Source organism: Podarcis filfolensis, assembly GCF_964270895.1.
Source record: "Podarcis filfolensis genome assembly, chromosome: 13".
NCBI lineage: Eukaryota > Metazoa > Chordata > Lepidosauria > Squamata > Lacertidae > Podarcis > Podarcis filfolensis.
In genome coordinates, this window is record NC_139615.1 from 53,173,798 (window position 1) to 53,195,830 (window position 22,033).

The 22,033-nt window shown below is 49.1% G+C and overlaps 2 protein-coding genes across 11 annotated transcripts in view; one reads left to right on the forward strand and one right to left on the reverse strand.

Moving 5' to 3' along the window:
- The window catches only part of UBE3B (ubiquitin protein ligase E3B), a 31,901-nt gene extending 25,673 nt beyond the window's left edge, over nucleotides 1-6,228 (reverse strand). Inside the window, exons 1-7 of one of the 7 annotated variants that reach the window (XM_083583810.1) lie at nucleotides 6,118-6,228; nucleotides 4,973-5,144; nucleotides 4,360-4,474; nucleotides 3,418-3,477; nucleotides 2,990-3,094; nucleotides 2,796-2,892; nucleotides 2,368-2,453 (exon numbers count right to left, since the gene is read on the reverse strand). In XM_083583810.1, coding sequence (XP_083439936.1) covers nucleotides 2,368-2,453; nucleotides 2,796-2,892; nucleotides 2,990-3,094; nucleotides 3,418-3,477; nucleotides 4,360-4,474; nucleotides 4,973-5,133 — 624 coding nt within the window. In that variant the 5' untranslated portion in view covers nucleotides 5,134-5,144; nucleotides 6,118-6,228. Of the gene's footprint in view, nucleotides 1-2,367; nucleotides 2,454-2,795; nucleotides 2,893-2,989; nucleotides 3,095-3,417; nucleotides 3,478-4,359; nucleotides 4,475-4,972 lie in introns of those variants that run through there. The other 6 variants (XM_083583805.1, XM_083583806.1, XM_083583809.1 and 3 more) reach the window with 6 other exon arrangements.
- Nucleotides 6,229-6,372: 144 nt separating this feature from the next.
- KCTD10 (potassium channel tetramerization domain containing 10) lies at nucleotides 6,373-21,135 on the forward strand. 4 transcript variants are annotated; one of them, XM_083583991.1, is made up of 7 exons: nucleotides 6,373-6,523; nucleotides 10,891-11,104; nucleotides 13,425-13,594; nucleotides 13,901-13,987; nucleotides 15,319-15,371; nucleotides 15,562-15,757; nucleotides 17,098-21,135. In XM_083583991.1, the coding sequence occupies exons 1-7, from the start codon at nucleotides 6,521-6,523 to the stop codon at nucleotides 17,314-17,316; spliced, it is 942 nt and encodes a 313-aa protein (XP_083440117.1). In that variant the 5' UTR covers nucleotides 6,373-6,520; the 3' UTR covers nucleotides 17,317-21,135. The 4 variants fall into 4 exon arrangements, with proteins under 4 accessions (XP_083440117.1, XP_083440116.1, XP_083440114.1 ...); XM_083583990.1 differs by having other exon boundaries at nucleotides 6,385-6,523; nucleotides 13,898-13,987; XM_083583988.1 differs by lacking the exon at nucleotides 6,373-6,523 and adding an exon at nucleotides 6,810-7,393 and having other exon boundaries at nucleotides 13,898-13,987.
- Nucleotides 21,136-22,033: the final 898 nt, after the last annotated feature.

Below are 22,033 nucleotides of genomic sequence, written 5' to 3' on the forward strand. Positions count from 1 at the left end.
CGCTCATCCCGCCAATGACAATGGGTAGATCACTGCCAGTTTTTTACACTCGGTAGTAGATTGCAGCCGAGTCTATTGCTTTCATTTTATGGATCAATGGTCTCATTAGATAGTAAAATTCATGTTAAATTGCTGTTTTAGGGGTTGTTTTTAATTGTATGGAACGGATTAATCCATTTTGCATTACTTTCTATGGGAAAGTGCGTCTTGGTTTTGGAATGCTTTGGTTTCAGAACAGACTTCCATAACTGATTAAGTTTGAGAACCAAGGTACCCCTGTATGTTAGAGGAGGGAGAGAGAGAGAGAGAGAGAGAGAGAGAGAGAGAGAGAGAGAGAGAGAGAGAGAGAGAGAAGAGCCTCCCTTATAAGTTTCTGGTGTTGGTTGTCATTTATCTCCAACCCCAACCCTGCCAAAAGCTCCGGAAGTCAGAAGGTGCAGCCAAGATTCAACAACATAAGAAAAGTCTGCTGGATCAGGCCAATTCTTCATCTAATAATAATAATAATAATAATAATAATAATAATAATAATAATTTATTATTTATACCCCACCCATCTGGCTGGGTTTCCCCAGCCACTCTGGGCAGCTTCCAACAAAATATTAAAATACAGTGGTCTGTTAAACATTAAAAGCTTTCCTTCAGGTGTCTTCTAAAAGTCAGCTGGTTGTTTATTTTCTTGACATCTGGTGGGTGTTCCACAGGGCGGGTACCACTACCGAGAAGGCCCTCTGCCTGGTTCCCTGTAGCTTCACTTCTCGCAGTGAGGGAACCACCAGAAGGCCCTCAGAGATGGAACTCAATGTCCAGGGTGGATGAGGGGAGTGGAGGCGCTCCTTCAGGTATACTGGGACAAGACCATTTAGTGCTCTAAAGGTCAGCACCAACATTTTGAATTATGCTCGGAAACATACTGGGAGCCAATGTAGGTCTTTCAATATATATGGTCTTGGCAGCCGCCCCCAGTCACCAGTCTAGTTGCCGCATTCTGGATTAGTTGTAGTTTCCGGGTCACCTTCAAAGGTAGCCCCACATAGAGCGCATTGCAATAGTCCAAGCAAGAGATAACCAGAGCATGCACCACTCTGGCGAGACAGTCCGGGGGCAGGTAGGGTCTCGGCCTGCGTACCAGATGGAGCTGGTAGACAGCTGCCCTGGACACAGAATTGACCTGCGCCTCCATAGACAGCTGTGAGTCCAAAATGACTCCCAGGCTGTGCACCTGGTCCTTCAGGGGCACAGTTACACCATTCAGGACCAGGGAGTCCCCCACACCCACCTGCCCCGTCCCCCAAAAACAGTACTTCTGTCTTGTCAGGATTCAACCTCAATCTGTTAGCCGCCATCCATCCTCCAACCCCCTCCAGACACTCACACAGGACCTTCACTGGTTCTGATTTGAAAGAGAGGTAAATCTAGACCAGCATCCTGTTCTCACAGTGGCCAAGCACATCTTCATTATGGGAAACAGGATCCTCCTACCGTTTCCAGAAACTGGGATTCAGAAGCATTGCTGCCTCCAGCTGCAGAGGCAGAGCTTAGCCACTGTGGCAAGGAGCCATCGATAGCCCTCTCCTCCATGAATCTGTTAATCCTTTTTAAAGCCAAGCTGCTGGCAATCACTGCCTCCTGTGGGAGGGAGCTCCATATGGGTGTCTATATGAGGGGCAACTGTTAGAAAGCACAACTTATAGATTCCAGACTTCTGACAGGAATAGCTTATGGCTCTCCAACAGTCCCCTGAAGATGATACCCTAATGTAACTAATAAAAACATGGCAGACAGAGCTCAACCCCAATGCAGCCACTGGGCTCGCTTTGCCTGGAGATCAACTATGTGAGTTAAAAGAGCTATTCTAGAAAGCAGGATAAAGCACATCACTGTCACCAAGTGGAGAATTGTACTGAATGCTTTCTCAGAAAAAAATATTTATGGAGCAAACTCACAGATCAGCGCACAAAGATTATGAGCTGTTCTTGCACTTCACCAATGAGCAGCATCAGTTTCAAAGCCTACTGTGGAACACTCAGAGCCAGGACAGCGCTGCAGACACAGCAGGTACTGGATGGGGAGCACACAGGTTAAAACTTTGGCTCAGCCATGAGGTTTTAGAGCCCAGGTAGGAGCTGTTGTTGGAGATGCCATGCCATGATCTACCATGAGCTCTCAGAATTACTTAAAAAGGCAACTAGGGGAGTAGCAAACAGAACTCGTTTTAAAGAATAGCTAGTTCCACAAGCTGAGGTGAATATTAAAACAAAACAAAACATATACACTGTTAACCATCATTTATTTTCTCTTTGAGCAGATACAAATATACATAATCTCACACAAAAACTAAGACCCCCTACACCAAGCACAACAAACCTGGAGCACGGAATAAAATCCCTTTTGATTCAGGTGTCCCATGATATTTGCACAGATGTGGTTCATGGCAGGCCGCAGACTTTCTCCTGCAAGAGGAACACCACAGAAGGAGACAGCTGGCAATTGCAGCTAAATCATACACTATGGGGCAAACTGCTCTCCAGAGAACGGGCTGGTCTTATAATTCAAAATTAAGTGGCATCTAATGCCAACCTTAAAGCCCAAAACCTTGGTATCTCTATCTCTGTACTGCATACTTTGTGAACAAAACAGATGCTGAGCAGGCACTTTCTTCTGCAGGCAAGGCAGAAACAGTGCCATCCATCACTCATCTTTGAGAAGCTGACAAGATTCCACAGCAAGTATAAAAAAGCCTTGTCATTTTGGCTAGTAGAAAGCCCTAGAAAAATGGAACTCGACACACCTACCTTTCCCCCTCAGGATTCTCCAAGTGGAAGTGTCCGTAAATGTCACCAGCATTGTGAGGTGCAGATTCACCAGCTTAGAGTCTTGCAATATGTCTGGCTGGGGGAAAGAACCGCCAGAGACATGAAATGGAAGTCTGGAATGGTGACAGACCAGTGAAAACACACACAAAACAGACAGCCAAGTCAGTCCATACCTTAAGCAACTTCAGAAACTCACAGCAAAGCCACAGCACATCCTTGACCTGCTTAATCCACATCAGTGTGAGCTCCTTCGAAAGTGCAAGGGACACATACCACACCTGTGGGCAAGTGACAGAAGACCATGATAACTGCGGGAGGGGAGGGAGAGGCCATCATTCAGTCGCTGGACTGGGAAAATGCAGAACAAAGCATTGTCACCCCATAATTCAGAGCTGCAGTGTGTATGTGGCAGGGAAGCCTCTGACATTGGTTGTTTTAGAACAACCACAAATATTCACGTTTCTCAGGAAACACTGGCCAGCAATGCTCCAGCATATGCTTATGGAATTAAAAAATTCTCCACCTGCTCTTGGGGATATTTTATGGAAAAAATATGCACACACTCTCATGTTAAAGTCTATGAAAAGTGACTTTAGCTCACCTTAGGGTCATTTTCAGCATCCATACTGTTAAGGATACAGCGGCACAACTTTTCAAATCTCTGCAATGAAAAGCAGGTGAGTTAATATGAAATTATAATCATTTTGTTGCCTCAATCCAATGGTTCCTGCAAAGCAGCGCTTTCCATTATTTCCAGTAAACAGACTTCACTCTTACAATCCAAAGGTTGTCTTTTGCTCAAGATCGTAAGAGCAGCCCTGCTGGATGAGGCCAATGGCCCACCTAGTCCGGCATCCTGTTCTCCTAATGGCCAGTCTAATGCTGCCGTACAGTCCCTAAGCAGAGCATGAGGCTCATGCACTGACTGGTCTCCAGTGCAGTTACTCTTTCAGAGCAGCATCCTCCCTCTAGATTAGGGATGGGGAATCTGTGACCCTCAAGATGTTGCTGGACTCCAACTCCCACCAGCCCCACCAGCATGGCTGATGGTCAGGAATTATGGGAGTTGGGAGTCCAGCAGCCTCTGGAGGATCACAGGTGGGGACATCCCTGCTCCAAGGATAGGGCATTCTGCATTGTGTCAGTTGGTTCACTCAATCATTTGGAACATAAAAAAATAGCAGAATGGCCCAGGACTCCTACAAAAGGAGATATATCCCAGGTGGAAAACTCACACAAAGGGACAGCAGCAGTTCTTTCTATGGATATGTGTTTTTGGGCTCAGCTTACCTCTTGAAAAATGCAACAGTTCTCCTATGGAACACATATTTGCCCCTGCAGAGACTCTGGGGCTCAGGATCATTTTCAGAATTCAGGCAAGCCTGGAAGTAGGCAGAATCTGCTGCTGCAATAAGTAGTTTCTGTCCAAGCTCACATTGTTCCAGAAAATTCTCCCTCCCCATTCTGTGACTGGAACAGTCCCACCCCTAGCATCAAGAATAAATAGCATGCAACGAGGAGACCTTCAGCAAAGCAGTAGTACCTCTTTGTCATCTTGGCACCTGAAAACAAAGAGCAGCTTCCGGGATATTTTGAAGATCGAAAGTGCTGTCTTCTTGCCAGGCCCGTTTGCATCAAAAAAGTCATCCACTTCTCTCCTGGGGAGCACAAAGGAAAGTCCAAGAGAAAAGGTACAATGTAATTTGAGAAAGGCTGGTGTGTGCAGGTGAGGTAGGATTTCCCCCCCTTCCATGACAAATGGCAACACTGTTCAGGTTCTTTCCTCTGGATAGAGGCAGCAGAAGGAGCTGCAGATCGGCTCAGAGCATACATGGCAGAACAGGTCAAGATGCCCACACACAATGACTGACTTAAGATATTTCCCTTGCTACACTGGGTAGGAGGTTCAGGAATTTGCCAGCGCCCTAGAGAGGCAAAGGGCCCACCAATGCCCCAAGAGCAATGCCACGCTCACTTTGCTCAGAGGATCCCAAAAGTTCAAAGGCAGCAGGAGAGGATTTGGATCTTGCAGCACCCCCCTCATCGAAGACAAGGGACCCTGGGAGCCAGCACTGGCATAGCCACTGGCAAAAGCCTTCAGTCCCCAGAGGCCAAAAGCCAAATCCACCCAGCACCTGCACACGCATTGCACGCACCTGATTTCCCGCTGCAAACGACAGCGGCACAAGAACCTTCGGACAAGGGCCTGGATCTGCATTGCCGCTCGCTCGCGCTCCTTCAGCTCCCGGCGCTCCTCACGTGCCTGGCGTGCCTTGTCAAGGAACTGGGCCTTAGACAACTGGGCTGCGCTGAACATTTTGGAGGTCTCTGGCAACAGAAGGAGAGGGGAAGGACAGCTGGGAAAGCTGTGCCGCACCTGCTTGCATTGCCTACAACACTACCACAATAGGGAACAGAACTCCTCTTGGGTTCTGCCGAGATCCCTTTACTCACTTACCGTCAGGTTAGCTACTGAACAGGCATCCTTTATTTTGGGCACCCCTTTTCTAGCATCACCCAGAGTTCTGTTTTTCCAAAAGGAAAGGGTCCACCTAACACAGCATCCTGCAAATTGAACCCTTGGCTGCCACCTTCTCTATTGATGTTTTAATTCAGATGGTGAGCTTTTAGGCAGAGAGCTGCTCCTTCACAACTACACAGAGCACTTTCCCAAACATCAAATGAAAACGATCTCCCTCAGCCTTTCCCAACCTGGACAGGTGAGGTCTCTGGGATGAAGCGGAAGTGGCTGTCTGGCATGAGGCTCGAGCCCACCGCATTCAGAGAACCAGGCAAAGGCTTACGGCTAGCAGGCCGGAAAGCAGGGCTCCCAAACGGATCTAGGGCGCTCCTCCTCCCGGTCTCCCCTGCCCCACCCAGGACTCCCCTCCTCACCTCTCTACCTCTCTCTCTCTCTCTCTCTCTCTCTCTCTCTCTCTCTAGCCGAGGCAGAGGAGCTCTCGGGCCGCCATTCGGGAGTCGAGGAGCCCCCCCCGGGCTCTGCGGGGAGAGGCAGGAGGTCAGCCACTGGAATCTCGCCCCGCCGCGACCTGCGCCTCAGGACCCTCCGGCTCCGCGCCAGCGAGGGCGGCGCCAACGCCGCGTCCTACCTGCCAGGGTCGTCGGGAGCTCCCACGGGGATAGAGAGTGTGAGTGTGTGTGTGTGACCCGCTAGTTGTTAGGCGCTGTTCTGCTTTGCCCTTCCGCCTCCTCCTTCTCCTCCTCCTCCGTCGCCTCGATAACGGCCGCCTCCCCCCCTTCCCCCCCCAAAGAACTCCAAGGAGGACCGCCAGAAACGGACCATAGAGTCAAGGAAAACACCGGCGCTTCCTGCCCTTGGGAAGAAACCGGTCGCTGGCCCGGAAGTCCCGCCTCTCCTCCTGCAGCCGGAGCGCAAGAGACATAGAGATGGGAAGGAGGGCTAGACTTGCCCAGCCGCGACCGGCGCTCCCAGGAGCTGGCCCTGCCCGTTGCTTTCATTCCTCCGTCCGGAAACTCAGGTCCTTGGGAGTTGGGTTCCGCCCACCTCCTTGTGGAAAAAGCCGGGGAGGAACGCAAAGGAGCATGGGTAGAATCGGGGTGGGGCTCGGCAGAAAAGTTTTTGGGGGCGCCCCGCCCCTTCCTCGCCTGCGTCACCCGCTGCTTCTTCCTCGTCTTCGCCTCGGGACCTGGTTGGCTGAGGGGGGCCTCGCGAGGGGCTGTTCATGGTGAGCGAAGGGGGGGACTTCGGAGGGGCGGGGGGTCTGGTGAGGACGCCCTTGGGGCGGGGGGGCCTCTTAGGGAAAGGGGGCGACCTCCTCTTCTTCTTTTTCTCCTCCTCTCCGGCTTCCGAGACCCCGTGTCCTTCAGCGGGGAGAAGTTTCGAGTGGGCCCCAACCCCCCCCGGCCTCCCTCAGTCTGCCCCCCCCCGTGAGCATGAGGATGAAACCCAACATCAATAAAATCAGTTCCGATTATGATGATGATCTGTTCTGTGGGGCCATCAATGTGCGCGGCATTTTAGAGCTTGGCCCGGAAGGGAGGCGGGGCTTAGGAAGTGATAAACTGTGCATTAAATGCCCCGCTCCCTTCTCCAACCTGGTGCCCTCCAGATGACAACTCCCATCAGTTCTCATCAGCACAACTTGGGAGTTGAAATCATATTTTTTCGTACCCCGCCCACTTGACTGGGTTGTCCCAACAACTCTGGACAGCTTCCAACATATATTAAAACAGAACAGAACACTAAACGTTGAAAACCTCCTATAAGCCTTCAGGTGTCTTCTTAAGTAGTCCAAGTCATCTGGAGGGAGACAGACTTTCATGTTCTTTGAGTGCAAATCCTATGCAGGTTTACTCAGAAGTGATTCACACCTTGGAGGCCCCTGGGGCAGGGGAGAGGATAGCAAATGGGATGCCATGAGACGGTCTTGTGGGTCACCAACGGGGAGTGCATACGTGAGGCAGGGAGTGAATTCATCAGATGAAACTGTTGGACCTAAAGAAGGACTTCTTCACTCAACACATCAATGTCCTATGGAACTCACTGCAAGAAGATGTGGGAATTGCTGTTAATGGGTCGTGAGGGTTCTGGGAAGGTGAGAAGGAGGAATAGGGGGAGGCCAGGCAAAGATGGGGCATACAAGAAAGGTTTAAGAAGCGGGTGGTGGACTGTTGAATATTTTAGTTTGTTCCATGTGGACACTTTCCATGTGGGCTCTTCCTCTGTAGGGAAAGTCCACCAAACATTCTGCACTGGAGTCTTTAGAAAACCAGTCAAGACCATTCTCTCCCACCAGGTTTTTGAGAATAGGGGACCAATTTAGAACAGTCTTTCCCATACCTTGGTGCTCTCCAGGGGCTTTGGACGACAACTCCTGCCAGCCTCAACCAGCACAACCATGGGATTTGTAGTCCCAAGATATCTTGAAGAGTGCCAGTTTGACAGAGAGCGTATTAGAGTGTTGATCTGCATTGCAGGGGGTTGGACTAGATGATCCTTGGGGTCCCTTCCAACTACAATTCTATGATTCTATCTGACTGCTCTGCTTCCGGTTTGTATTTTTAGACAAATGTGTGTTTTGTAGTAAATTTGTGTTATTGTGAGCCACTTAGGGATCCTCTGAAGGGCATGGAGATATGAGGAAAGTCTTTCAAACCCCCCACCCATCCCTTCTCTTTATTTCATGTTATTATAAACATATGAACTGATTTACTTGTGCTCCATTAAGGATCACAACAAGATGGAAGGTAAGACCTTTCACTTACAAACCCATTGTGTCATAAACTACCCAAGCATAATTCAACTAACGTCTCGCCTTTATATCGGCTGCGAAAAGTCTTTAAATGGTTCCAAATTATACTTGTGTTTTACCTACTCCATAAAGGGCAACTGGGTTCTCTCTGCTCTGTCTCTCTTCTCTTAATCATACCATCTCGGTAAGCTTAGACATTGCAGCAGCAGCAGCACAACAACATGTATTATTAAGTCACTCTTGTTCACGTGGAATTTACTTGAATTAGCCATTGGGCTGCTGTTATGCACAGTGCCTGCTCAGCTCACCCCAGAAGTGTACCAGGAATATCTAAGTAAGTCAGATTCTCCCCCAGCCACAGAAATGTTGCTATCCTTTTTCCTCTTGGCTCTTCCTTTCCTAGCTGGGTTGTTTTTAATCCTGAGTTGTCAGGTTTTATCTAATGCATCCCTGAGATAAGGTGGGAATTGGAGCTCCCCTTGACTGGTAACAAGATGCCGCATGAAACATTCAGCACTCTGTTTCATTATTAATTGACTTCCTCCCCTGCCTTCAGGCAGCCTAATAATTTAACCATGGCCTTAAAGCTCTCCCCTCTGACAAAGCTCTTTCATTGGCTTTGTGATGGTGAGTGGGACTTTAATTTCCCCTCTGTGCAAAGCTTGAGGCCCTGATAAACTCATTGTTCTGAGGTGGCTGGTGATCTAAGTTTATTGTTAGCACAGAAGCCTGGCCAGGCCTGATAAAGTGAAAAAGAGCCTTTCTGCCATTTGTCACTGCCCCAGGAGATTTCCAAACCTGATAGATCTCCAATGCAGCCCCTTGATAAGGTCAGAGAAGGGCTCCTTCTGGCTAGTGACTCATGCCTGCTTTGTCCATTGCAGAGGGATAACTTTGCTGTTCTGTGGTACCTCTAAAGACCTCATGTGTTTGTTTTGATAGGCTCTCACTCACAATGGGTAGGGTGGGGTGTAGCACAGCCATTTTCATACTGCATTCTGGGCTTATTCAGAAGCTTTTGGGGCACGGGGCACCTTTGGAAAGAAGCTATAAAGGGGACCACAAAATGCCAATTCCACAGAAAATAAACCAGCAGTGCTCGGAACTCCACCCATTTCCAAAATGGCAGGAAAAACTTACACCCACCCACACCAATAGACAAAGGAACACCCTCCCCAAAATATGTGCCCCCTCCAACCAAACAACTTCCTCCCCAAGCAATTTTTAAAAACAGAGCAGAGGACTTGGGCAAGGGCCATGGGAGGGTGCTGTTGGGGACCCCAAGCTTAGGCTCTTGTAGATCACAAGTTGGCAGCTATTAGGAAGAACTTTATCTAACACCAGGGCTGTGTCACTTGAGGTTGGAATCCTTTTGACAGTCTTAAATGCAGGAGGGTGAGAAGGCGTCTGTTTGTAGAATAACTCTCTGGCTGATGTTTAGGGAAAGGAGGGGCAGGTGGGAAGAACAAGAGAGATTGCTCCATTGTCTGTACTGCTTGCACTGTGGAAAAGCTGACCAAAGAGCTTCTTGGGACTGAAGCTGAAATTCCTTGGCTAAATTCAAAATAAGCCAAGCCCTTACTGCAGAGAAAGGTAGCGTTGTGAACTGGCTTTGGTGGGGAGGGAGTCACTCAGGAGTCAGTCGTGAAGATGATAAGCACACACATAACCTGACCAGGACAGTAGCCGGAGGTGAATCATCAACCTTCCCCCCCCCCCAGCCTGAAGCAGCTCATCTTTTGCTTGCAATTCAGTTCTTACACACTCTCAAAAGTATTTCAAAAGGCCAATGAGAGCAACTGAGTGATGAAATTATGCAAAAATCCTGACGTTTCTCTGAGAAGTCCTGACGCTAGTTTCCTTACTGAGTTTTGCCAAGACACTTCCTGCTGCCTCGCACTGTGTACCCACACTGCACCCATGTGAGAGCCCAATAACTAGCAACAACATAAGAAGAGCCTGCTGGATCAGGCCAGTGGTCCCTCATTCTGTTCCCACGGTGGCTAACCAGGTGCCTCTTTTAAAGCCATCTAAGTTAGTGGTTATCCCTGCCTCCTATGCACTGCTTGAAGAAGTACCTTGTTTTACCTCTCTGGAGTCTTCCAGCGTTCAGCATCGTTGGATGCCCATGAGTTCTAATGTTCTGAGAGAGAGAAACACTTCTTGATCCACTTTCTCCATGCCAGGTATCATTCAATAAAACTGTCCTGTTGCCTCTTACTTGCCTTTTCTCTATACTACAAAGTCCCAAATGCTGCACCCTTTCTCTACATCCCCTTTATCGTTTGGTCGCCCTTTTCTGAACCTTTCTTGCAACTCCCAGCCTTTTCTCTTCGGAACTAAGGGTGACATATACTGTTCCCTCCCTCATTTAATCCCCATGACAACCCTGTGAGGTAGGTTAGGCTGAGAGACTGTGGCTGGCACCCAAAGTCACCAAGTGAACCTCATGGCCAAGTGGGGATTTGAACCCTGGTCTCCCAGGGCCTAGTCCAACACTAACTGCTGGCCCCCATGCCTCGACTCCCCTTCCACAACTTGGCGCCACCCCGTTTGCTTCTTCACTGGGACGCTTATGAAGCCCAGCCTGCAGGCAGGCAGGCATCTGGAGGTGGCTGTTTGTCAGTGCCAGACTCTGTGTACGTTCTTCACAGCCCAGGTGGGCTGCTGCCGCTGTGTCCAGTGCCTGAGGCATTTGATGGCCCCTGAGCAGCAGGAAGCTGGACCCGAAGGGCCTTGGCTCCAGTCCAGCTGGGCTCCTCTTGGTCTGACCTGTTTAGGATGCGCAGGTAACCAGAGGGGCATGAGGGTCCTCACAGAAGGCTCCTTTGCTCTTGCAGGAAGAGATGTCTGGAGAAACGGTGGTGAGCACTGCAGTGCCAGCAGCCGCAACCCGCACCATGTCCTTCAAAGGCGCCAGCCCCAGTTCCAAGTATGTGAAGCTGAACATCGGCGGGGGGCTGTACTACACCACCATGCAGACGCTGACCAAGCAGGACACCATGCTCAAGGCCATGTTCAGTGGTCGGATGGAGGTCCTCACCGACAGCGAAGGTAATGGAGGCCTCCTGGCCAGGAGGGACGGCAGGGCCAAGATGGGCAGTGCCAGTGTGCTCTTAAGAGGTGGCTGTTTGAGGCTCCTGTTAGCCTCACTCAATCTCTTTGCATTAATAAAAATGCACTATGCAGCACATAGTTAAACTATGGAACTCCCTGCCACAGGAGGCAGTGGGTAGCCACTAACTCAGACGGCTTCAAAATAAGATTGGACAAATTCATGGAGGAAAGGCTGTCGATGGCTACCAGACATGATGGCTATTCTCTGCCTCTCTGGTCAGAGGCAGTAATGCTTCTGAATCCCAGTTCCTGGAAACCACAGGAGGGGAGAGGGCTCTTGTCCTCAGTTCTGGCTTGCGGGTTTCCCAAAAGAGGCATCTGGTTGGCCACTGAGATGGCCAGATGCAGCAGGCTCCACTTACATGCTGACAACTGAAAAAAATATAATGCTAGACTCAAATGTATCAGGCAGTTCATAGTCTCATAATAATGATGATGATGATATTCAAAAAAATTGCCACTTGTTCTGTGATGGACTTGTCGGAGCCCTGAAGCAAAGTTTTCCTAAGAGTCTCAGAAGGTTGGTCAGGGAGGAACTGAACAATGGGATAGATGAAGTCTGTCATGGAATTTGCTCTATCTAGTCCAGCCTCCTGTTCTCACAGGGAACCAGATGCCCCCAAGGGAAGCCCACAGGCAGGATCTGACCCCAGAGCCTCCTCCCCTCCTGCAGCTTCCAGCATTCAGAAGCATGGCTGCTTTTTTTGTGAGGCAAAGCACCATCCCCATGGCTCATAGCCTTGATTCTCTAGGAATTTGTTCCATCCTCTCTTAAGGCCATCCAGCCGCCCAGAGTGGCTAGGGAAACCCAGACAGATGGGTGGGGTATAAATAATAAAATTATTATTATTATTTCTTCTTCTTATGCAAGTTGGTGGCCATCCCGGCCTGTGGGAGCGAGTAAGAGCAATACAGACATTTGCACCCTCTGATTTTAAGAAAACTTGCAGGTTTAATCGCCGTAAGGGCAAAGTAGATAAAGATAGCAGGGCTGGAAAGATAGACTGTCCCTTGTTCCATTTGGAGCCATTATATAAAACTCGTGGCTTGGAGAACTAAGAGCATAATCAGCTTTTCACTGTAAGGCCATTAATTCAAGGCACCCATCAGATCCTTTGGCCTGCATTGCCCTTATTTGTTGAAGGCAAGCGTCTGTCCTGCATAAGCTCCCCCCCCGCCGCCACCCTCCTCAAATGCATTCTTGTCTCTCTGCCCATAAACCAAAGCCTTTGGTCTGTTTAGGGCTGGCTGTGCCTTGCTGATGATTGCACAGGAAGCTTCCCTCTGAGAAACTGCTTCTCTGGCTGTGTTCAGTCAAGGGCTAGGAGAGAGCTGAGGGGGGAAGAAAGAGGAGGCACCCTGTTCCATTTCATTGCTTTTTCATTTTCACTGATCGCACCCTAATAAACAGAATATGCCGGCAGCAGGAGATTTTCTAGGGAGCCCTCTTACCTCCTAGATGCCCTTAGCTGGCCCTTTTGCCCCTTTCTTTAATATAGGGGGGGGGGGACTAGAGAAATGGTTCGCTAGCTGTCAGGGATTCTTTACCTGTGATCCCTGCCTTGCAGGGGGGTTGAACATTGCAAGGAGTTGAACTCCGTGGCCCTTCAGGTCCCTTCCAATTCTACGATTCTATGAATCTGTTATTTTGTTGGGTCACTTGCTCAAGGTAACCAGGAGGCCACTTGGGGGCATGTAAGCCCAGCATTGCAAATGAGCCATCCAAAATGACAACCCACAAATATTTGTACTAGACTGACGGGCTGTTTATTTCTTGGCTGCTGATCATGGCACTTCAGTGAACCTGAAACGAGTGGGGAGGGGCTTCCTTCCCCAGTTTCCTGCAGCTGATTCCTATTTGGTCCAGGCAAGTAGTAAACTTGCATTAGCATTCCAAAATGTTCACAGGGCACCTCCTTTTCTAAAGCTTTATAGATCTTCCATTGCCCACACCCAAAATCCTGCTTGGGACTTGAGATCAGCATAAGAGGCTCTACTCTCTGCCCTGTCATTACATGAGGTGCTATAAGCAGGTGCAAGAGGTGACCCCTTTTGTGGAGGCCCCAGGATTGCAGGCTAGCCTCCCAGTGGGAATCTGCTTGGCCACAGATGTTCCCCATCTCCGCTGCAAGGTATTTAGGCACCCCAAACCTTGGCCTGTTGGTGGTCCTCTCACTGGTAACAGGGAGACAGTGGTTTTGTTCTGCTCTCCTCCTTTGCCTCTTTCTCCATTAATTTTCATCTGCTGTTGTCTCAGGCTGGATTTTGATTGACCGCTGCGGTAAACATTTTGGGACCATCTTAAACTACCTGCGTGACGGTGCTGTACCCCTTCCAGAGAGCCGGCGGGAGATAGAAGAGCTGCTGGCAGAAGCCAAATATTATTTGGTCCAAGGTCTGGTGGATGAGTGCCAGGCTGCCCTACAGGTAAGCAGGCCATGCATCAGGCACTTGAGAACCCACAGTGGCTACAAAAGCCCTTTTGTTGTTTGCCTTGGTGAAGAGAGGTGTCTTCCGTTGGCGTCGAAACTTGTGCAATGCAAACACCGTATTTCTGGCGGGAGAGCATCCCAGTGAGGGTGCCACCACAGAAAAGGCCCTGTCTTGAGTCACTGCCTGATGTACCTCAATTCCTGGTGGGTCTTCAGCTGGGCTAGTAGGTTCTTCCCGGTGGGCTCCTGACTTCTCTTCCACCTCTTGCTTGCGTTCTGATTGGGTCTCTCGTTTCAGCAGAACAAAGAGGTCTACGAGCCCTTCTGCAAGGTGCCCATCATCACATCCTCCAAAGAAGAGCAGAAACTTATAGCCACATCAAACAAGGTGAGCAGCTCTTTGGATGAGAAAAGCTGTGTTTTAAGCTTGGCATGTTCACAAACTACACATTCCCACCGGGTTTTCACTTCAATACCTGCACAATTTGGCTGTGATTCCTGCATTGCTTAGGGTTGCACTAGATGACTTTTAGGTCCCTTCCACCTCTGTGATTAAGTGTTGGGCTTAATTTGAATTAATTTTATAAGGAATGATTTTAGAGTGTTGTGTTGTACTGTTGTACTGTTTTATTGTTGTTAGCCGCCCTGAGCCCGGCTTCGGCTGGGGAGGGCGGGATATAAATAAAATGTATTATTATTATTACTATTATTACTATTATCTCTGCCTTCCCTTAGGAACTGGGTTGGGGGTGCGGTGGAGAATTACCTGCCTCTTTACTCTTTCTTTCTCCTCACCGGTTCCCCACCACCACCTTTATCTTCACCTGTATTCTGTCTTTGAAACTTAGATTGTTAAACCTGCAAGGCCAGGATCATATTATAGCACCCTGATATTTTATATGGGGCCAGAATATAAACACTTCAGTAAAAACATAGCAAAGGGGTGGCTAACTGTGACCCTCTGGATGTTGGGTTCCCAACTCCCATCAGCCCCAGCCTGCATGACTTCGTGGTCAGGGAAGATGGGAGTTGTAATCCAGTAATAACTGGAGGGACACAGCTCAGCCACTCCTTGACAGAAGGATAGACCTATCATAATGGGCAGGTCTGTTCATGGTTGTACATGGCCATGAGTGGAACCTCTGTGTACAGAGGCAGTCTACCTGTGGATATCATCACTTGCTGGCAACAAAGGGAAGAGGGCCTTGGTGAGAAACACAATGCCAGACTGGAGGGAGCTTTGGTCTGATGCTCCTGCAGGGCTCTTCTGATATTCTAAAGCAGCTGTATTCTGTACCAGAGCTCATGTGCAGGAGGCAGTTCCGAGTCTTAACCCTCCACCGTGGCTTTGCCCTCCCAATCTGCACCATGCAAAGTTTATGACTGATTGATTGATTGAATTTGTACCCCACTGTTCAGCCAAAGAGACTGGCATATAGTCAAAACAAGTCTAAAAAAACAGGATACGCAAGGGAAAAGAGACTGGGAGGGAAGAGGAAAAGCAAAACTCAGGTGCCAGTTTCTAAAGAGTCATTCTTTAGAATGCAGTTCAGGGGCAGGAGGCACCGGATGGAGCTGGGCTTCCTATCTCTCCCATCCCACCTGGAATTGCTTCCCCCAGTTGACAGCTGAAGGGAGAGTTCCCTTTTCAAGGTGACCTCTATAACAGAAGCATCAAACTGTGACATTTATCCCTACCTGTTTGTGCTTTCCCCACAGCCAGCGGTAAAATTGCTGTACAACAGAAGTAACAACAAGTACTCCTACACCAGGTAAACGCTTTCACCTTCTGCACCCAGGGAAGGTTTGTAAGGCCATTTTCAATGCCACATGGAAGCTGATGAAACAAAGTGAGGAGGCGGGGAATGGAGTTTTGACTAAAAGTAGAGTTAGTGGGGGCAGGGGTTTAAAAGAGGTCCCTGGAAACTGGAAGGTGTCCTCATTCCTGTCCTGTTGGCTCAGCAACTCCGATGACAACATGCTGAAGAACATTGAGCTGTTTGACAAGCTTTCGCTGCGCTTCAATGGGAGGGTCCTCTTCATCAAGGATGTCATTGGGGATGAGATTTGCTGCTGGTCTTTCTACGGACAGGGACGCAAGATAGCGGAAGTCTGCTGCACGTCCATTGTGTACGCCACGGAAAAGAAACAGACCAAGGTGAGTCTTGTTGCTGTTGCTTCCTTGACAACACCCACCCACTCCCCAAAACGATATGTAGAAGGTAGGTAAATGCAGACAAAACCAAGCAAGTATTTGAGCTTGCCCCTGCAACCCTCTTCTTCTCTCCCCTCTGCCCCACCCCCAACATAGCCGGGTTGCAAAGTTCTTCCATGCCTAGGCAAGAGGGCCCGGGGGAAGAAGCTTCCTGCCAGACTGCTGACTGAGGATGGTTTCAGGGAACATGTTGGGCCACAGTTAAAACAACGTCACTGGCTACCAGTCTATTTCTAGGCACAATACGGTGCTGGTGATAACTTATAAAGTCCTCTGTGGTTGGGCCCAGGCTACCTGAAATATCATCTCTCTCTCTCTGTGAACACACCCAAGTGCTAAGTGAGGAGATTTCACCCCTCCCATATCCAAGAATCTCCTGATGAGTCTGCTGATTCTCCAGAGAGGAGCAGTGTTCTGCTCTCTACTTATTCTGCTCCAGCACCACATCAAAGAGTCAGTCAGTCAGTGTGTGTGTCGGAGAGAGAGAGACTGAGTGTTATAGATCGTGTGTAGAGATAAGGTTGCTGCTAAGAGCAGCTGCAGACACTCAGTGCAGCATTCATTTATGCTTAGACCTATTTAGCTCTGTATATAGTTGTGTATTATAGTTGTAGATAGAATAAAGAAGATATTCTACAGAGCTGCTCTCCGAATCATTTATACTCTGCTATACTCTGCTGTACGACGACTGTCTTCTTGTGGAAGTGAATCCGGTGCTCACAACTCTAAGCTGTGAGTCCACAGCACTTTGACCTGTTCCTGTGCAGAAGGTGGTCTCTGGATGTGCTACCCAGCTCGCCTAGCCCATTTGGGGCTGAGTGGATGAGTCCAGTTAGTGGCACTGGCTCAAGAGCGATGCTGACACTAAGATCCTCAGGTGAGCACCTTCTCTTGGTCCCATCAGGTGAGCACCTTCTCTTGGTCCCATCAGAGGCACACTGGTGGTGACCCAGGAGTGGCTGCTACCATATTGCAGGATTCCCTCCCAAAAGAGGCTAGATGGGCTCCTTCTTTGTCATCCTTCCACTGGCAGGCTCAGAGCTTCCTGTTCCAACGGGCCTCTGGAAATGGAGGTGCGGACGGAGCTCAGGCTGGGCAGATGTCAGGGCAAACTGTAGTTTAACTGCTGGCTCTAAACAGGGTCTGGTGTATTTTAACTGTTGGTTTTTAACTAATTTGTTTTCCTTTGTATTTTATAATGATGTTTTAAAATGTAAGTTGCCCTGAATTCCAGCTTGGGAGAAAGGAATTCCTCTTAACCTCCCTCTGCTTGGGGTGTCCAGGTTGAATTCCCAGAAGCCCGGATCTACGAGGAGACATTAAACATTCTGCTTTATGAAGCCCAAGATGGACGAGGCCCTGACAACGCGCTGCTGGAAGCGACTGGAGGGGCAGCCGGCCGCTCGCACCACCTGGAGGAGGACGAGGAGCGGGAGCGCATTGAGCGGGTCCGCAGGATCCACATCAAGCGCCCGGACGACCGCACTCACCTGCACCAGTGAGAGAGAGACAGAGAAGCCAGCCTCAGCCCACAGTCCTGTTGGGGCAGAATCTCCGTCCAGGCTCACTCCAGTGGCTGCCAGGCTCCTAACTTATATTCCATGTGGTCTATAAACTGTTATTTTATAAACAAGTTAGAGTATTTTTGGTATGGAACACAGTAGTTTTATCATGAAAATCCACGAGGTGTCCAGCTTCACAGCAATCCTGTGGACTCGCTCCAGCCTCTGGGAATCAATGCCTGTCTTGGTTTATCCAGCACTTCTTGTTCCTGCTCTCTCGTGCCTTGAGGAATCTTCCTTCTGCAGGGGCATTTTGCAAAGGCAGCCTCCCCCCACCTGGTGCTCTCTGGGAGCTTTGGACTCACAGCTCCCATCCTAATGGAGTTGTAGTCCAAAGCCCTCTGGAAAGGGCTATGTTGCTGGGGATGGCTGTGCTAGCAAAACAAAGATGTTGCCTGCCCTCTCCATCTCACTCAAGTCCAGGGTTCAAGAAAGGCAGCTCAACTTCCACACACCTCCCACTTTCTCTTCCTGAAAGTTAAAACGGGAGAGATGAGCTGCCTCTCAATTCATGCACTGTGACAAAATCTACAGTAGAAACCTCTTTGCTTGCTTTGGCACCAGGTTGCTAATTTCCTAAGTGCAGGTGTAACTTGTCTGTGAACAGAGACAGGGGCACTTTGAGGAAAAGGACACAACATACTTCTCGGATGGAAGGATAATCCTTCCGCTCCCTCTTTCTTTTTGGACATGGGAGAGGAGAGGTGGTCCTCTCTTGGCCACTCTTTAGGGAAATGTACCTGCAGCAGGGCCAAAGTGTTGTCTTGCCTCTTCCCAAGTTAACATTTGGTGTTTGTTTGTTTGTTTTTTCATGCTGTGACAGTTTTTCCACAACAAAAGTCCAAGCAATGCCTCTTCCCATTTCACGCAGGCTTTTACAATTCTCGTTTTCCCACCCACTTCCATGCAGATAAACCCTGCTGATTTTGGGAGCGCATCTGTTTCTCCTTCCATCCGTCCCATCTTGGGTGTGTAAGTTCTTGGGTGTGTAAGTTGCTCTTGCCTGTTTTGTAGGTGGGACAGAAACAAAAATGTGAACTTGCCATGCCACTGTCTTTGCTGTGCCCTGCTCTCTTCTTTTGTAACCCAAGGCATGTCTCAAAAGTGAGAGAACCTACAGCACAGGGAGGGGAGAGCAAGGGGCTGTCCTACATATCCCTCCAGCCCCAGCCCCAAAATATCAGATGCAGCTTTTGCAAAAGCCCTACCCCACCAGATTTTCTCCCAGGTCATGTAGGCTCATGTGCATATGTAAAGCCTCAGTCTTACTACTCGGGAGGTGGGAGGCAGTTTAGAGGAGCACCTTCCATATACGAGAATACATTCTGTGTGTGTTGAGGCAGGATGCACGATTATCACCCCTTTTAAATCTACCTCTGCACAATTTCTCTTTTACTTCCGTTAGGAAGCAGATTAACCAGAAACCTGTAATGTTGCATTTGGGACTGAAATAGCAGGAAAGCCAAAGCATCAAGCTGTTTGCTGAAGCTTAGAGGAGCCCTCCCTGGCCTGGCACCCTCCAGAGGGGTGGACCACAACTCCCATCAGCCCCAGGATCACATGGCTATCCTGGTTGGGACTTATGGGAGTTGTAGTCAAACCCATTTGGAGGGTGCCTGGCCAGAGAAGGCTGAAGTATTAATACGCTGAGTATCAAAGTCTCACTCGGCTCATTCCTTTTTGTGTGTTTGGGTCTCTCTCATCTTCCCACAGTCGATGGAGCCCCTCAGCTGCAACTTTCTCCCTTTGCAGGAGAGAAAAAAGGCACTGGTTGGTGGTCTTATTTATCCCATTTCATGCCTGTCACTTGTGCAGCGTAAAACATTGCGGAACAAAATGGTGTGTCATGATGGCGCTCTGGATGCTCCCAACTCCACAACATCTTGGAGGATTCATTGTTAAAAACATGTTTAAGTAGTATAGTAAGTGACATCACTGTAAAACTTGCTCAGTATTTTGACATCCTTAATATGTTACAGCTAAGCTTATCTGGGAGTTGTAGTTCAAGGAAGGCACTTAAGAAACTTCTCCAGCAAGAGTCTGATAACTTCCTCTCTTTATTCTTGTTGTGTACAGCCTAATTGGGGGGGGGGGGCAATCCTCACATTTTTTGGAAGTGTAAGAAAGAAATTGTTGTGTCTGCAGTTAGGGGACAGGATGGTGGATTCCTGTGAAGCCTTTGCTTCTAGCATCCTACCTTGCTCTTACGAATGTGGAAGAACTGAGCCTGCTACACACAGATCCCCAAAGGTAACTGTTGTTTCCAGAATGGGGTGCTTATAATCCCACATCAAAGGGAAGCAGTTTCCTCTTCCTGTCAGCCAACCAATTTTGTAACATCAACTCTGTGCATTAAGATCACCTTTCCTTGCCCGTCTTTTAGTTTGAAGGTTTGGAAATAAGCAAGTGAGTGCCGGTGGTTTTAGCTTCCTGGGGCCAGAGGAAGGGGTGGGGTGCAGCTGCCTTCCTCTCCCTGTTCAGTTCTCTGAGCCTTTTAAAAAAATGCTCTTCAATAGAGGGAAGTGCTCTTTGTTTCAATGTCCAGGGCTGAGTGCATCTTTCAAGATAATCCATTTCTTCGTTGAGACTTTGTTTTCAGGAAAAGGTGGGATCAGTGAAGAAGGGAGGCTGCACATCAGCTGCACTGTTCAGTATCAGAACAAGGAATAAGGTACTTCTCCTTGGTACAAACAAGACACCTATGTGGCCATGGAAGGTTTAGGTGGTTAAATCTAACTGTAGTATTTGCTGCCCCAGGTTCCCTGTAGGCCAAAGGTGGTCCCTTCTCCTCCTCAATTGTTCCCACGTGGGGGCACAGTGAGAGGTGCTTTTTCATTCTCCCACCTGCAACCAGGAAGCATCCTGACAATCCTGCAGACTTGTTTCCTTTAAAGTAGAAGCCTGACAGTCTTGCTACTTTTACCGTGCCAGCAGGGTGTTAACTTCCAGACACAAACTACAGAGCATGAGCTAGAGGTGCAAGGAAAAAGTAGCCCAGCTGCCCCCAAAGTCATGTGCAGCGGTAAAAGCCCTTTATAAGTGGAAGGTGAAGGGGCAGCAGAATGGGTGGCTGTACCTTGCATGAAACACTTCAGCTGCCTGAGCAATGGATTTTGTGTCCTGAAATGAAGCCTTGCTGTGGTTGACGAGTGTGGCGAAGGAGCATTCAAGTGCACATCTGTGTGGGGAAGCAGTCTCCTGCAGCGAGGTTAGAGGCCATGACTGACAGCGGCAGAGCAAGCCGCTCGGGCACCTGGGGCGAGCCATCCATAGGGGCAGGGTGGAACACAGGGCCTACGGAGTCTGCCTGCCCCCTCCCACTCTGCTGCCCTACAGCTGGGGGGGGGGCAGTGGGCAGACCATTAGGACAGCGCGGAGCCTGCACGCACCCAAGCCACCATGTCTCTCCCAGGCCCCGCGGTGAGTGCTGCCCAGCATTTTGTCACCCCCCTCAGTGGTGACACCCGGGGGCACTCCACACCCACTGCACCCCCCCTTCCTCCACCCCTGGCTGCGGGAACAAGCTGCCAGCTGCATCCAGTGACAAGCACTTTTAAGAGCAGCAGTGGACCCTTCCTCTGTCAGCAGCAGCAGCAGCAATTCTCCCCCACAGCTTCAGTTTCACAGCCTTCATTCCAATGCTACAAGGTAATATTTGCAGAGCAGAGCAAAGTTTCTATGTTTAAGTCTGTCTGTCTGTATGTATTTTATGCAGGTCTGAAAATATGCAGAATAAATAGGCGTTTTGCCAATTTCCAACTTGTTGGCTGTTCCTTTGTTTCTCTTGCAGGCAGCTAACAAATGTAGCCCAATACTTTTTGCAGGAAGGTGGATCAAAAATGGTTTGGGCTGCTGGGCCAAAGTTTGCCAGACGTGCCAGGAGGTGGGGAGATCTCCCTCCCATGCAAGAAGCAAGCACACAATTGAGAGACGACCCAAATGCAGTTACACAAGCAGGCCCTAATTTTTTGGCAGATATCACCAGAAGACCGTTCCAATTCGGGGCTGCTCAACACCTGCTGGTTCAATCCATCTGAATCCGGGTAGCATTGGGAGAGCTTTGTGGCTAGGAGATGCAAGACTCCGTTCAGCAGCTGAACTTGCAACATTCACACACTGAAGTCTCCATTTGGTCGCCTTTGCCAATCAGAGCAACCAGCCTGTCATTGCTGAACCCCTGAGGAGCTTCTGGGGCTTCCTCAGTAGAGCTGGACAAATCGATTCTGGATTTATTCTGTTTCTCATTTTCCCACTCTTAAGTTCAGTTTGCCTCATTTTCCACAAACATTTGCATTTTTTAAAGAGACACATTCAAATTAATGCACACTTTTGTGCATTGTTCCCCCAATACACCATTTGCATGCAGCTTTGCAAGCAATTTCCCCTTACAGAATGCATTTTGTATGTTAATTTCACCAATATGCATTTTTATACACATTCCTTGATTGATTGAAGAACTGCAGATCAACATTCAGGGAAGTGTGGATTTCAAAGGTAAAGAGGGTTTCAGTTTACATACTGGTTTAGGAGTTGCAAATTTGGCAAGTGTGCCTTTCTCCCCATTCCTGCTCCACATGTAACAAAAAGGTGACTGGTCCAGAAGAAGCCTCAGCTGGCCCCCTTACTTGGCTTTCAGACAGAGCTAGAAGGAGACTTT

Bases quoted from the DNA above. Each gene is read 5' to 3' on its own strand.
- KCTD10 (XM_083583988.1), top strand. From the start codon at position 7,325: ATGTCCTATGGAACTCACTGCAAGAAGATGTGGGAATTGCTGTTAATG. The intron at 13,988-15,318 runs GTGAGCAGCTCT...CTTTCCCCACAG, and splicing joins TTATAGCCACATCAAACAAG to CCAGCGGTAAAATTGCTGTA. The intron at 15,372-15,561 runs GTAAACGCTTTC...CTGTTGGCTCAG, and splicing joins AACAAGTACTCCTACACCAG to CAACTCCGATGACAACATGC.